Below are 15,057 nucleotides of genomic sequence, written 5' to 3' on the forward strand. Positions count from 1 at the left end.
CGAAGCAGGACGTTCAGCTGGTGGTAATTGATACGCCCTGCCCATTACAATGCAGTGTCGCTCAGGATTCTTGAAAAACCAAAAAAATTCTGAGCGGCACTACAACTGCGCTCGTCACCTTGAGACATAAGATGTTAAGTCTCATTTGCCCAGTAATTACACTAGCTACGGCGCCCTTCAGGCCGAAACACAGTAATGCTTGCACATTACTGCTTCACGGCACAAATAGACGCCGTTGTGGTACCCATAATCTAGCCGGCATCCTGTGCAAAGGAGCCTGTCACTGGTAAAAAAGTGACTGACGTATCGCGAGTGTAAGACTTAGCTATTATGTATACTAAAGTAATAAACCTGACCAGTTATCATGCGTTGCCTAACAGCAAAGGGCTCTGTCTAAGCATATAAATTATCCAAGCACACGCATTTATTATATAAGGTATTAGGTATATAATAACAATCATAACAAAGTAAATTTGTTAGTACATTGAATATTTCTTAAGGCGACACTAAATGCTAGCGACCTTGAGCGATATGAGTTCACGGCTGCCGGCCCGCGATGTATACAGTAACAAAGCCAACATTTTCAAAATTCTTGCGTGTATATCGTAATATTTTAACAGGCGCAAACAGTTTATATGCTTACAATTCTCACTATTAATCAATAGTAATCACTAATCTGAATAAATGTACCTACACAAAAAAAGTACAAGCTATATAAATACCTTTTCTGAGAATAGTACTAAACAAATGCGTCATGCTGAGAAAAACTTGTTTAACTGCAATGAAAAGTGGTAGTTGAAAATAGCTCTGGAGTGTTTACTTATAACCAACAGCAAACATTAGAAACCTTCAAATAAGCCTTAAGGGTATGTGTTATACGTTAAAAGAGTGTTCATAGCTCCAAATGGTGTAATTTCACTAATAAACTTGTCTAAAAATGCCTTGTTTGCGTGTTTTCTGCTTACCCTTCGCCTTAAAGATTACTTGCAGCTGTATGTCAATAGAAGATTTGTCTGTATGTATGTCCGGGCAAAACGCAATAACTACCTACTGAATTCATTTTATTTCAATTTTGCATGAATACAAGAGGTCGTCTCAACATATCGTATACCCGGACGACATATTGGGCAGGAGTTACTTTAAAATGAAAAAGCGGAAAAAGAGTCCCGTAGCAGCAAAGAATATAATATAGAAAGGAAAATAATATTAAATTATTTTAATGGAAAAGGCAAAAAATTGTTGCTAAAAATCATACAGCACAAATGAGCTCTCATCATTTATACGTAAAAAAAAACTAATGTAATGTAAGGTAATGTACATCATATATTTAGTTTTATCATTCTCTTATTTTAGGAGTTACAGGGGGTGGGGACTTATTTTACCACTTTGGAAGTGTCTCTCGCACAAGCTATTCAGTTTAGAAATAAATGAAATTAGAAACCTTAATATCATTTTTGAAGACCTATCCATAGACAAACCCACACGTATGGGTTTGATGAAAAAAAAAATTCGAGTTCTAAGTATGGGAATACCCAAATGTTTTTCTTATTTTTGTGTGAAAATCTTAATGCGGTTTACAGAACACCTCTACTTACCAAGTTTACACAGTACAGTTCGTTTCGTTTATAGTAGAAAAAAGTGGCTGTGACATACACGGACGGACAAACAGACAGACGTGACGAATCCATAAGGGTTCCGTTTTTGCCATTTGTCTACAGAACCTTAAATAGCACTGTGGCGGGCATTTTCATTTAGCTGGATTTCAGCAATATACGACTTACAGACTTTTTCTATAGGTTTTAATAATAATAATATATTTACAAAAAACAAAGAATACAATGGTGTTAAAATATTATTATAATGAGCTTTATATGTTTTTTGCGATGTTGGAGGTTTGGGTGTTGAAATGATTATAGTCTGACTGCGATAATAAAACCCCTTTATTATGCTATGCAGATTTTTTTATACTAGTTGGATAGATGAGTGTGTGTATAGGTGTATAAAGGTGTTACACACACTACACCTCCCCCCTAAAAAGAAAAAATATATGAATTATATATATACATATTTGTTCAATTTATAGTATCATACTGTAAGCACAATCCCTAGCATGCAAATATTTAACTTAATACAATTAATATCAGAAATTAGTATCCATGAATTCCTTAACACAATAAAAATTATAAGCATTTAGCTAACTATATAGCTTATTATTAAATAATCTTTTATATAACTAACTACAAACACGCACACAATTACATACTTACACAACTTTTATAAAATTTAGTAAATTTGAGGACATCATGTGCAACGAGTCTTTATGGATCACGTCGGTTCCGCGGATTTAGATCATTAGCTGATTTAAACAATTCTTTATTTTTTTTTATAAACATCTCAAAAATATAAAGCGACGGCAAAGGTAACAATATTAGTTATTCATTATTAAAATCCAGAATGCTTAAATAGCACTCGCGTTTGTTAATTGACCACCCACATAGCTGAATGGTTAGTGACCCTGGCTACTAAGATAGAGGTCCCGGGTTCGAATCCCGGTAGGTGCAATCATTTATATGATGAATATGGATGTTTGTTTCCGAGTCGTGGATGTTTATATGTATTTATGTATGTTTAAGTAAAGAAAGAAAGAAAAAATGTTTATTGACGTCATTATACATTCTGATAATAGTTCTTAAAGTTATGCTAATCTAATTATCTAAGTAAGTATATTGTTTATATCGTTGTGCCCATAGTACAGGCTATGCCTAGTTTGGGGCAAGATAATTTGTGTAAAAGTTGTCAATATTAAAATTCCAACTAAACATCTACTAGAAATAGTAACATCAATAATTGTAACAGAAAATGTGGTGTAGATACGTAGTACCTGCCAGACACATTGGCGTGAGGGGTGCTGTTATCAGCACTGCAGATGTTCTTTATTATGTGTTTACCTCACAAATCACAATGTACGTTGAGTACATAACGACTGCAGCAGCATTATCAAAGAGGATGTAAATACTACGTAATAAGGGGCTGCCTAAGTAAAAATTGCAATTTAGTTAAGTATGAAACGAGCTGTCATTTGTCAGTCATAAGTTTGAAACAGTAGTAATTACAGTATCGCGATAACGGACGAGACGAGCAGGACGTTCAGCTGATGATAATTGATACGCCCTGCCCGTTACAATGCAGTGCCGCTCAGGATTATTGAAAAACCCAAAAATTGTGAGCGGCTCTACAACTGCGCTCGTCTCCTTGAGACATAGAGGTTAACTGTTAAGTCTCATTTGCCCAGTAATTTCACTAGCTACGGCGCCCTTCAGACCATAACACAATAATGCTTACACATTACTGCTTCACGGCAGAAATAGGTGCCGTTGTGGTACTCACCCATAATCTGGCATCCTGTGTAAAGGAGCCTTCCACTAGTCGCACGTGCCAAATGACAGCTGCCACGCGCGACTGTAGTTTATTTGATATTATACATAATATCAATATTGATACATGTAAATCAAAGAAAAATATTTAATTATTACGTGCGTAGGTACGCCTACTAAATGCTGATTAAACATAGATAACAATATGTCTGCAGAGTTAGATGAACTAAAGAGGTTGCGCTAAAAAACGTTGGAGATACTGTAACACTGCCGGTGTTACGGTCAATTTCAATCAGCAATCTTAGATAAGAAGTAATACAACAAATTAGACAACCAATGAAAACAGGCCAGGTTTTTTTATACATATTTATCTAAATAATATGTACCTACATATTTAACAAAATGTGAACAAATAACATACATTGAAAAAACCGCAGAGATTTGACCTCAATGCTTAAGTATTATATGTTAGTTATTTACAAAAGAAAGTGTGTGCGTGTAATCTTTACGCGTGATTGAAGTAAAATTTGATAATAATTAGCTTTAGGAATAATTAACAGACGCATTTATATATTACATTAAACTTACATTAAATAAAGCCGTGTTACCAACTAAGCACTCATGTATTACTGAAGAGCTAGGAGCATTGTTAAATTTTTTGCAATTTTTTTTTGAAAATTTGACGATATTACTTCATCTTTTGAGCAGCGTTGGCATCTTCTCTACCTAAAATAAAAAAAAAACTTTTATTAATATTATTTTATCATGTGATAAGTGATAGTTTATGTATTTCACAAAGAATGATATAATGTTATATTTCGATATTATTATTCATCAGAATATATACACTTACACTTTTTACGGGTCACGTCACTATCAGGTTCTTGATTTTCTCTTTTATTCTTATTTAATGATTTAAGAGTAAAATGTTCCTGGGATTACGCCATTTTATTTGACTGCTTATTATTTTCATCATATATATATTTATAATTCAGTTCATTGTCCGTTCGCACATTTAAAAATTTTCACTCATTAATAAAATAATTTATAATAAGAAATTGAAGGTTATTATTATACTAGCTGACCCGGCAAACGTTGATTTGCCATATAAAGTATAATTCACACGATAGTTTTATAAGTAATAAAATATTGCCTATATTATAGCCTGTACATCATTTTGTTCTATTGTCAATAGTTTTTGCAGCGCACGCAAAAATAGATTTTCGATTTTACACCTTGTGTTACAAAATAGCAATTTTATTACGGATCCCTAATTTTGAAAAAAAAAAACATAGCCTATAGCCTTCCTCGATAAATGGACTACCCAACACTGAAAGAATCATTCAAATCGGACCAGTAGTACCAGAGAAGAGCGCGTTCAAACAAACAAACAAACAAACACTGCAGCTTAATAATATTATAGTATAGATTGTTTTATAAAAAAATGGCTCTGTCGTAAATCCTATTACTCCACTGTTGAATATCTAAATGATCGGACAGCCTGGGACTAGATTGTGATTATTTTATAGCGATAGAAATGACTGTACAATATTGTTTATTTTTATTGAAAAGAGCGCAAAAAAAGAATGCTGGGAGAGTTCCGCCGCTTCTTCTCTCTCAGAGCGCCATTTGTTTCCGAAGCGGTAGTAGTACCTAGTAGTATAAGAAATGACATCAAAAAGAATTCTAAAGGAATCAACTTTGAGAAAATAAATGCCTTTTATGCCTTTATTATTAGCACATATAAATATGACGTTGTTACTGAATATTAACAAATATGGCTGCATGGGCTCGAATCCTTTGCCTATCCTAATAATGGAAACGAAAAACAAAAACCAAGAACAAATTAACGAATGTCATAAAATTTCTGAAATTTATTTAGTAGTAATAAATAAACAGTAAAAACACTTGGAGATTTAAAAAAAATATTACTGAGCAATTTTAAATATTTTTTAAAACCATTAAATTATAACGGCTTACAAAATATTTCAATTGGCTTTTTTACTGAGCGTTACTTCCTTCAGAAAAAAAATCTGAGTCACTCCCAAGTCGTGCCTAAAGAAGTTTTACTTCAATAAATATAATATAAATTTAACATTAAATCCTATACCAACATAACTACAGTTATTAATATCTATAATAAGTAACAATCGGCTACAAGTAAATTACTTAAATACTAATACTTACAAGAAATAAACTACAGATAATATGTACATTACTAATATTTATTTCAACACGGAAATCATCTCCGAAGCAACCAAAAAACAGACATTTCAAACATTTCCCAGGCATCCTTACTTTAGTGTGCGTGACAATTTACGTCTTACACTCGCGATCTGAATGTCACTTTGTGTTGGTGTGCGTGCATTGCTAGAAATGCAGGTTAACTTAAAACCTCAATTTTTTGAAGTTTTCACAGCTGTCAAGTCTATCTAGAGATAAAATCTAAGGATATAGGATATCTAGCAATCATGAACAGAGTCCTGTCAATCCAACTCGCCGATAGCAAAGAATAGATATAGTAGCTAAGAATATACTACAAGTAATAAAAGTACAATTATAGGTAAATTATAACAATGCCAAAGAGTTATTTTATTAAAATTCAGTTTAAGAAAAAAATTGTGAGTATTCGATTCGAATCAAAATGAAATATGCTATAAAAATTGATAACCGTATATACGGTTTAGTACTTCATGCATCTCAAACAATCCCTATTTGTTCTAATCATGTGTAAACACCCACCCTTCATTAGTAACGGGTATATGGTGACAGCTGTCGTTGCAAATGTTAAATTATCACAAATGCGACCAATAATTGTTGTCCCCTTGCGAGGGACCGAAGACACTCACGATATATTAGGGTAAGTGTGATTTTGTGCGCACATATAGGGAAAAAAATGATTGACAGCCAACACAAGAGTTTTGTCATGATACTTTTTTAGTAGAATCTTGCACGAAAGAAATTATACTTCTTTGGCGTAACAAAGCAAAAATCCTTAAAATTATTTATTCCTCCTGCTATTCTACGTTTGTAGAAAGAACAAAATTGTAATAATCTTGTAAAAGCTTTGACAATTAATTATTAAATAACGAATACGGCTGTATGAGCTTGAACCGTTTGCCTGTCCTATTAATGGACCAAGAAACAAAAAAAAAAATACGAATGTCGCAAATGTTAGAAAATTTTAGGAACCAACTTCACCCTGTTACTTTTGTGTTACAGTGATACGCGCGCATCTTGAAATTTCACTCTCATAATTTTTTCATAACGCGCATAGAGAAGTATAACTTCAAATATAAAACTAAAATATATGATCTATTTTATGAGGTATATAGGTGTATCCTGTAAAAGCATATAAAGACTTTGCTATATAATTTATGATTCTAGAAAAAGTGGAAGCTATAAGATGACTTCTAGAGTCTGTATCAAATAAGTTTAAGAGGTTTTCTATCTCTGTTTGCATATTTTTATTTAATGCATGTATCCTGATTTTTTTTTAAATATTAAATTATAATAGAATACTTAATTAGTAATAAGTATTAATTTTTCTTTGGTTTCCATTCCAATCAGAATGAGCTACCAATTCACCAGCTTCTATAATAAAGTCCCAGCCACTGTTCAGGCATTATCTATAAATAAATTTAAATGTTTTATAAAAAAATGGCTCTGTCGTAAATCCTATTACTCCACTACTGAATATCTTAATAATCGGACAGCCTGGGACTAGATTGTAATTATTTTATAGCCATAGAAATGACTGTACAATAGTGTATATTTTTATTGAAAAGAGCGCAAAATGCTGGGAGAGTTTCTTGCGCCGCTTTTTCTCTCTCAGAGCGCCATTTGTTTCCGAAGCGGTATTAGTATCTAGTAGTCATAAGAAATGACATCAAAAAGAATTCTAAAGGAATCAATTTTGAGAAAATAAATGCCTTTTATGCCTTTTAAGCTGGGATATAACGTAAGTACGCTTGTTCCAGTTGGCAAAAGGGAACTAAACAAGTCAGAGCAAATTTTACTAAACTGTACATATTACACAATTATAATTAAACGGAAGTATATTGAAAATGTAGGTATTATACCACAAAGGTGGTTTTCGTATTATGGCCTAAAATCTAAATCACAGATCTTTTTAGCCGACTTCAAAAAGGAGGAGGTTCTCAATTCGATCGATATTTTTTTTATGTATGTACACCGATTACGCTGAGATTTATGATTTATACACCTCTTTATCAAATTTAAAAGTTACATTACATAGATAAACTACTGCCATCTAGTGAATATTATTTAAACTACATAATACACTCGCTACTCAACAACAGGTGTCACGATATTAATAGTCAATTTCCTCTGTGGAATTAAACATTTGAATGCAGTTAAATATGTAGTTCACAGATGGCGCTCTATGATTCTAATCAAATCTTATTGGCAGGAAAAATAACGGTTGTTTTCCATTTATATTTGGATATATTTGGTCATTACTATTATTGAACCTTAATAGAGAAACAATACTTGAATACTAAATAAATTAATGATTTTTCCCACCTCTTTATCAAATTGAAAATTTCCATCATATAAATTAACTATTGCCATCTAGTGAATATTATTAAAACTATATAATATTCGCTGTCCACCAACAGGTGTCGCGATACTAATAGTCAATTTTCTCTATAGAATTTCAATGCAGTTAAATATGGCTCATCAAACTTAGCCACCCAAAAAAAAATTTTTTTCTATTTTTGAATTTTCAATATCGCATATCGTTAGTTCGTAGTTTGTTCTTAATTGTTCGCTATAAATAATTGTTTGTTCTTTTGTTGTTTATTTAAAAACAATTAATTAAAAATGGGGGGAAACGCCTATTTGGTTCTGGCAATTGTTTTAACTGTTCTAACATAACCTAACCTAACCAATTTTAATGAATTGCAAATTAAAAAAAAAAATCGAGAACAAACAAATGTTTATAGAGAACAATCAAGAACAAATGGCGAACTAACGATGTTATAAAAAAAAATAAAAAAAAAATCTGGGCAGCTAACTTTCTTGAGCTGTTAAATATTTAGTTGCCAAAGTCTCCAAAATAAAGTGAAATTAAAAAAAAAATCTAGTTCACAGATGGCCCTAGAATCCAAATGTTATTGGCGGGAAAATTAAGAAAAAAAAAAAAACGACTGTCCTCCACTTCTACTTAGATATATTTTTATCATTACTAAAATTGAACCAATTACGCAGTCCATTTTAGGCATCGTGTATCCAAGTGGGTTCCAAGGCATTTCACTGAGCAGTATCTCGCCCCGCAAGGAATACAAGTATAATTTGAAGGAAATCCACAAACAGCACAAAAGTGACGATCAGGAAACCTAGAAAGGCAAAATTGGTAAGTTAGTTGATGAGCAAAAATTGAGTCATATTAAAACATAATCCAATTAATTTGGATGAAATAGTAGTTTATTATTACATTGATAAATATAATATTTTTTACGAGATTTGGAGAGCAAGAACATTGAGTTCAAAAGTCCAGGCGCCCATGTTTTCTTGCAACATCAGAGTTAAATATATATACATAAATAAAATAATATTTCTAATAATAAAATTATGGCTGTGTACATTTTTGACAATCTTCCAATGATACCTTTTTTTAATATTGTTAAGTCTACTTGATAACATTAAAATATAAAAGTTTACCTACTACCTACCTAGAAGGTGGCACTTGTGCAGTCAGATAATTGGGTGGATCAGGTCTAAATCCAGCATCCTCTTCAACCAATTGAGCGAATGTTTTTCTAAACCTCAACTTATAATATTCAGCACTTTTAGATTTTTTCTTTCTTGTTGGTTTTTCATTTGAATCGGCAAACTTTGGTACCTTTTTTGACATTACTAAGTCGGCATGAGGGTCTTCATGAAAATTGTCTTGTTCAAGTGCTTCAATTGCCTTTCTTGCTCGCCTCTTCCTTGATGCATCATCCAATACTCTCTTTTTTTCCGCATCTTTGACTCTGCCGGACTCTCTTGATGTCATTTTTATGGTTAAAGTATATAAAAGAAACAGCAATATCTAACATAAATAGAAATTCTACAATTCGTTTAAAATTAAAGTCCCTTATCATGTACAGGTATGCTTAATTGGTCCATCAAGTCGTCAACTCTTGCTTGTAAGGTGTCCACAATATCAGCAGATATAAACAAATGAGTTTCATCTAAATCTTGTAGGATAAACTTTCTGCCGAGAGCCAAAGTCTCATCTAAGTGCAACAGGAACTGTTTCATAGCTGGATCACTGAAAATGTCCAAGAAACGAGGTGTTAGTGCTGAAGAAAAGAGAATCAGAATGTTGGAGATATTTCACCAAAGCAAGGACTTCTTTCAACTTAAGGTATCATTTAATTTTTGATAAAGTTTTTAAAATGAAGCAAGGCCTTCTTACAACATAAGATAGGGTTTATGGTAGGTTTTCAAGTATGAACCTGATTCTCTTATTTTATATACCTAATATCATTTAAATAAAATATTTATCAAATTATAAATTTAAGCTTAAATTAAGACTAAAGTGTAACCCCCTTATTCATAATAGTCTGCTAACTTAAAGCATTGCTAATTCTCACTCTGTCTTCTTCTATTGATCTTAGTCAGAATGAGAAAAAACACTCCTTAGCGGCTGTTTAAAGTTAGCGGACCATTATGAATAAGGGGGTAACTATTTATTTATTTCACTGTTTAGCTTACTATAACCTACCTATGACAGCAAGCTTATAGGTGACTAAAGTGGAAAGTAAAACATTGGAGCAGAAAAATAATGTTTTGATTCAGTTACGGTTTTGATTAACTTTTTATATTTTATATTTTTTTATGTACCTATGTAACCCTAAAATGTATCACTAATTGATTTTAACTGAAACAATAATTGTATTCCGGCAAAATATTTCAGGAATTAGAAAAAATAGCCCCCAAAGAGAAAGGTATAACAATGCAATCAGTGAAGGAGGTTGTACAGAGCTTAGTTGATGACCATCTCGTTGATTCGGAAAAGATTGGTACTTCTATATACTTTTGGTCTTTCCCCAGGTAACTATAACTTTGTTACAATCTCTCAAAGTATTCATATGAACTATAATGAAAGGTTAAATTATGATGATATGATACCTCAGTAATGAAGAGATCCAACAAAGTATATTTAATAAATTAATTTAATTTACTTTAAAAAAGAGGTGTGTTTCTTGTGTTTGTTTTCATCATGTTTAAGGCGGTTAGTGGTAGATTTTAACATTAGTGATTTCAAAATCCTAGTATAAATAAACTATTTAAATTAAAAATTTATAGATCAACCTCAGTAATAATATGTAACATACACTGAATTTTTTTCAATAAAACACAAAGGTTTTAGTATTTATATGACAACGAGCTGATACCCCACGACATCATTCGCTTACGTATTTTTACACCGTGGGTAACATTACTGGACTTTCAGTAGGGATGCCTATTTTCTTGAAAATGTTATATAGCCCATAACACTCGGGGATAATGTACCTTCCCAACAGTGAATTATTCAAATCGGTTAAGTAGTTGCAGAGCCTATTCAATGCTAACAAACAAACAATCAAATCTTTCCTCTTTATAATATTAGTATAGAAGTATAGATAATGAAGGCATTCTCATCTCATTTGGACTGACCTGATATCCTCTTACTTGAACATCTTTTCATCATCATTTAGGAAAATAGGATTTTTGCCAACAATCACTCAAGCTACTCTGATCTTTTTTAATGTTAATAAATGACAGGAAGACTATTACAGTAACACTATGTTCTGATGTCTCTGAGCAAGAGGACATCACAATAAATACTTATCCATAGTGTATCACAATATATTAAATATTTATTGTTATAGCAAAGCAAAGAATGCTCAGAAAAGAAAGCTACAAGAGTTACAAAACCAATTGAATGATACAACCAAGAAATTGAAAAAGACAGAAGAAACTATTGCTACTGAATCAGTAAGTGCTGGTACTTGTCAAAATAATAATAAAATACATAACTTTTTGTATACCCAATTGGGACACCATTTGACATATCTTTGAAAATCTTGAAATAACATGAAACAATTATATTCGGTACTTGCTTGATTTTTAGATGGGACGTGAACCCAATGAGGAGAGAAAACAGATACTTGAAGCACTAGATACAGTCACAAAGCAAGAAATTGAACTGAAGAAGGAATTACAAAAGTACAGGGATAATGATCCCGAATACATTTCACAGATCAAGACAGAGACTAAGGTATCACATTAAACTCAAATAGAGCACAAAAGATTAAGTAAAAGATTTAGTAAAATAGATTAGGTATAATGAAAAATGTGGGGTTTGTATTTAACACATTATATACCTGCAAAAAATTATGTCTGTTCTTATGTGTTTATATAATATGTCACTATTGCAACAGATAAAACTGTTGACAGTACCACTGAGCCCCTGGTGGGATCATCACAACAGTAATATGTTCTTGATTATCTAATGGATACATATTACATATATACATCTGTCCCATAATTATGTTATTTCACACGAAATTAAGTTTGAATAGTTGTATAACATGTCTCACACTGTCAATATAGCAACATTTAAACAATAATTTATTTTTTACTCATTATTAAGAATTTTAGCAAAATATAAGCAAATGAACATAGAATAGAACACATTATTGTTATGAAACTGTATTACAAAGCTGTGGAATGAGCTTCCTTGTGCAGTGTTTCCGGGATGGTACAACACCTTAAAAATTGTGTAAACCTTCCTTAAAGGCTGGCAACTCTCCTGTGATTCCTTTGGTGTTACAAGAGAATGTGAATGGTAGTGATCACTTAACACCAGGTGACCCATATGCTTGTTTGTCCTCCTATTCCATAAAAAATGAAAATACAAGGATGGGGGAAAAAATACAATATTATTTCCATCATACTCAATTCTATCTTATGCACACTTTGATATTATCTAATAACATAAATTATTATTACAGACTTTGAAAGTAGCTATAAACAGGTGGACAGAAAATATCTACTTACTCAAATCATATATAATAAATAATTTTCATATGGAATCTGATGCAATTGATCAACACTTTAACATTGCCCCAGACATGGACTACATTGAAGATTTGTAGAAAACATAGCATACATTTTGTGACAAGTTGTAATTGTTGATTTGAAGTAGTTTTTTCATTAAATTATTTGTAGTTCAATATGGTGTTTTCAGTACTACTTTAAAGGAGATGCTAATTTATGTTAGTATAGCTAGGTTTAGTGAGCAAATATTGGCATATTATGTTTATTTTATTAAATAGAAGTCGAATTATGAGACTGTAAGTTTACCATTCCACAAGAACTCCTTTCATAACATTCACCATGATGCATGATTCTTTTTATCAGTATAATATAAATGGTGTTTATCAAATTACGATCGCTTAACTTATGAATATTAATGATGAGCAAAATATAAAACTCCACTAATTTATTATGTTCGGATAAATCATAAAACTAAGAAAACTGATTTCTGAACCGAGTTATCTGTTGTCAAGAATGTCAACTGTCAACTATCATCAACCAAAGATTAAGTAGACACAAGAATATTGTACAACCTATGTAATGCTTAACGTCAGTCATCAACAGTATATTTCAACTTCATTGTCATATTTTGTCAAATGTAGGACTTGACTAAGACTAGGAGTTGACTTTGAGCGATTTTGATATAAAGAGAAAATCCAAAACCAAACCACCAAAAAAAAATCATAACATCACAAGAATACTTATAAACTTACGATTATACCTCTAGATCTTAAGTTGTATCATTGTTGTAATCATCAAAGTAATTGTATGAGAAGGTCTAATGTGCCTAATAATGCTTGTCACCAGATAGGTAAATGTACGTACGCGCCGCGGCCACACCAGCGTGGCTATGCAGTAGGGACTCACGAATGCTCACGAGCGAGCAGTGATACACGCGCGAGCTTTATTCTTCACCTACTTCACCGATCCGACGGATGTTTTAAAAATGAAGAAACATAAAAAATAAATTCATTTTGAAGGTCATCTAAAACTATTTTTTTAAATCTTTCTAAGGACACTGAAAGAAACAATCAATTTTAAAGTGGTTATTATTACATATTTTGAAATTACTATTCATGATAGGTACCTATTATACTAAGTGAGTTTAATGGTTTTGTATTGTTTGTTATTGTTAATATAATATACCCTTAGATCATTTAATTACTATCTGCAAATTTAGGATTGACAGCGAAAGGTTATTTTTATGAGATTGACAACGGGGTACCTTTGTCGAAGAGAATATTTATTTATGTCCACTGATAGGTAAGTATTATTTGTGTAATTAGCTTTGTTATGACGGTACTTACTTATTTCATGTCTTAGTATAACATAGACGTTGTCAGAAGAGGTAAAAATCAAAGAGGCAACTTCTAAGTGTATATAAATTTAGGTCTGTCATTGCACACTTTGATATTATCTAATAACATAAATTATTATTACAGACTTTGAAAGTAGCTATAAACAGGTGGACAGAAAATATCTACATACTCAAATCATATATAATGAATAATTTTCATATGGAATCTGATGCAATTGATCAACACTTTAACATTGCCCCAGACATGGACTACATTGAAGATTTGTAGAAAACATAGCATACATTTTGTGACAAGTTGTAATTGTTGATTTGAAGTAGTTTTTTCATTAAATTATTTGTAGTTCAATATGGTGTTTTCAGTACTACTTTAAAGGAGATGCTAATTTATGTTAGTATAGCTAGGTTTAGTGAGCAAATATTGGCATATTATGTTTATTTTATTAAATAGAAGTCGAATTATGAGACTGTAAGTTTACCATTCCACAAGAACTCCTTTCATAACATTCACCATGATGCATGATTCTTTTTATCAGTATAATATAAATGGTGTTTATCAAATTACGATCGCTTAACTTATGAATATTAATGATGAGCAAAATATAAAACTCCACTAATTTATTATGTTCGGATAAATCATAAAACTAAGAAAACTGATTTCTGAACCGAGTTATCTGTTGTCAAGAATGTCAACTGTCAACTATCATCAACCAAAGATTAAGTAGACACAAGAATATTGTACAACCTATGTAATGCTTAACGTCAGTCATCAACAGTATATTTCAACTTCATTGTCATATTTTGTCAAATGTAGGACTTGACTAAGACTAGGAGTTGACTTTGAGCGATTTTGATATAAAGAGAAAATCCAAAACCAAACCACCAAAAAAAATCATAACATCACAAGAATACTTATAAACTTACGATTATACCTCTAGATCTTAAGTTGTATCATTGTTGTAATCATCAAAGTAATTGTATGAGAAGGTCTAATGTGCCTAATAATGCTTGTCACCAGATAGGTAAATGTACGTACGCGCCGCGGCCACACCAGCGTGGCTATGCAGTAGGGACTCACGAATGCTCACGAGCGAGCAGTGATACACGCGCGAGCTTTATTCTTCACCTACTTCACCGATCCGACGGATGTTTTAAAAATGAAGAAACATAAAAAATAAATTCATTTTGAAGGTCATCTAAAACTATTTTTTTAAATCTTTCTAAGGACACTGAAAGAAACAATCAATTTTAAAGTGGTTATTATTACATATT

The 15,057-nt window shown here is 31.8% G+C and overlaps 3 protein-coding genes across 3 annotated transcripts; 1 reads left to right on the plus strand and 2 right to left on the minus strand.

The window, feature by feature from the left end:
• Positions 1-8,551: 8,551 nt before the first annotated feature.
• LOC126973927 (zinc finger HIT domain-containing protein 1) lies at positions 8,552-9,396 on the minus strand. The gene is made up of 2 exons (XM_050821303.1): positions 9,071-9,396; positions 8,552-8,734 (listed from the first exon to the last, which is right to left on the minus strand). The coding sequence occupies exons 1-2, from the start codon at positions 9,394-9,396 to the stop codon at positions 8,599-8,601; spliced, it is 462 nt and encodes a 153-aa protein (XP_050677260.1). The 3' UTR covers positions 8,552-8,598.
• Positions 9,397-9,467: 71 nt separating this feature from the next.
• LOC126973930 (general transcription factor IIH subunit 5) lies at positions 9,468-12,887 on the minus strand. The gene is made up of 2 exons (XM_050821306.1): positions 12,738-12,887; positions 9,468-9,654 (listed from the first exon to the last, which is right to left on the minus strand). The coding sequence occupies exons 1-2, from the start codon at positions 12,770-12,772 to the stop codon at positions 9,468-9,470; spliced, it is 222 nt and encodes a 73-aa protein (XP_050677263.1). The 5' UTR covers positions 12,773-12,887.
• LOC126973920 (meiotic nuclear division protein 1 homolog) lies at positions 9,613-14,134 on the plus strand. Its single transcript, XM_050821291.1, has 5 exons — positions 9,613-9,750; positions 10,303-10,439; positions 11,261-11,366; positions 11,503-11,649; positions 13,913-14,134. The coding sequence occupies exons 1-5, from the start codon at positions 9,661-9,663 to the stop codon at positions 14,054-14,056; spliced, it is 624 nt and encodes a 207-aa protein (XP_050677248.1). The 5' UTR covers positions 9,613-9,660; the 3' UTR covers positions 14,057-14,134.
• Positions 14,135-15,057: the final 923 nt, after the last annotated feature.

Source organism: Leptidea sinapis, chromosome 30 (genome assembly GCF_905404315.1).
Source record: "Leptidea sinapis chromosome 30, ilLepSina1.1, whole genome shotgun sequence".
In the NCBI taxonomy this organism is placed as follows: domain Eukaryota; kingdom Metazoa; phylum Arthropoda; class Insecta; order Lepidoptera; family Pieridae; genus Leptidea; species Leptidea sinapis.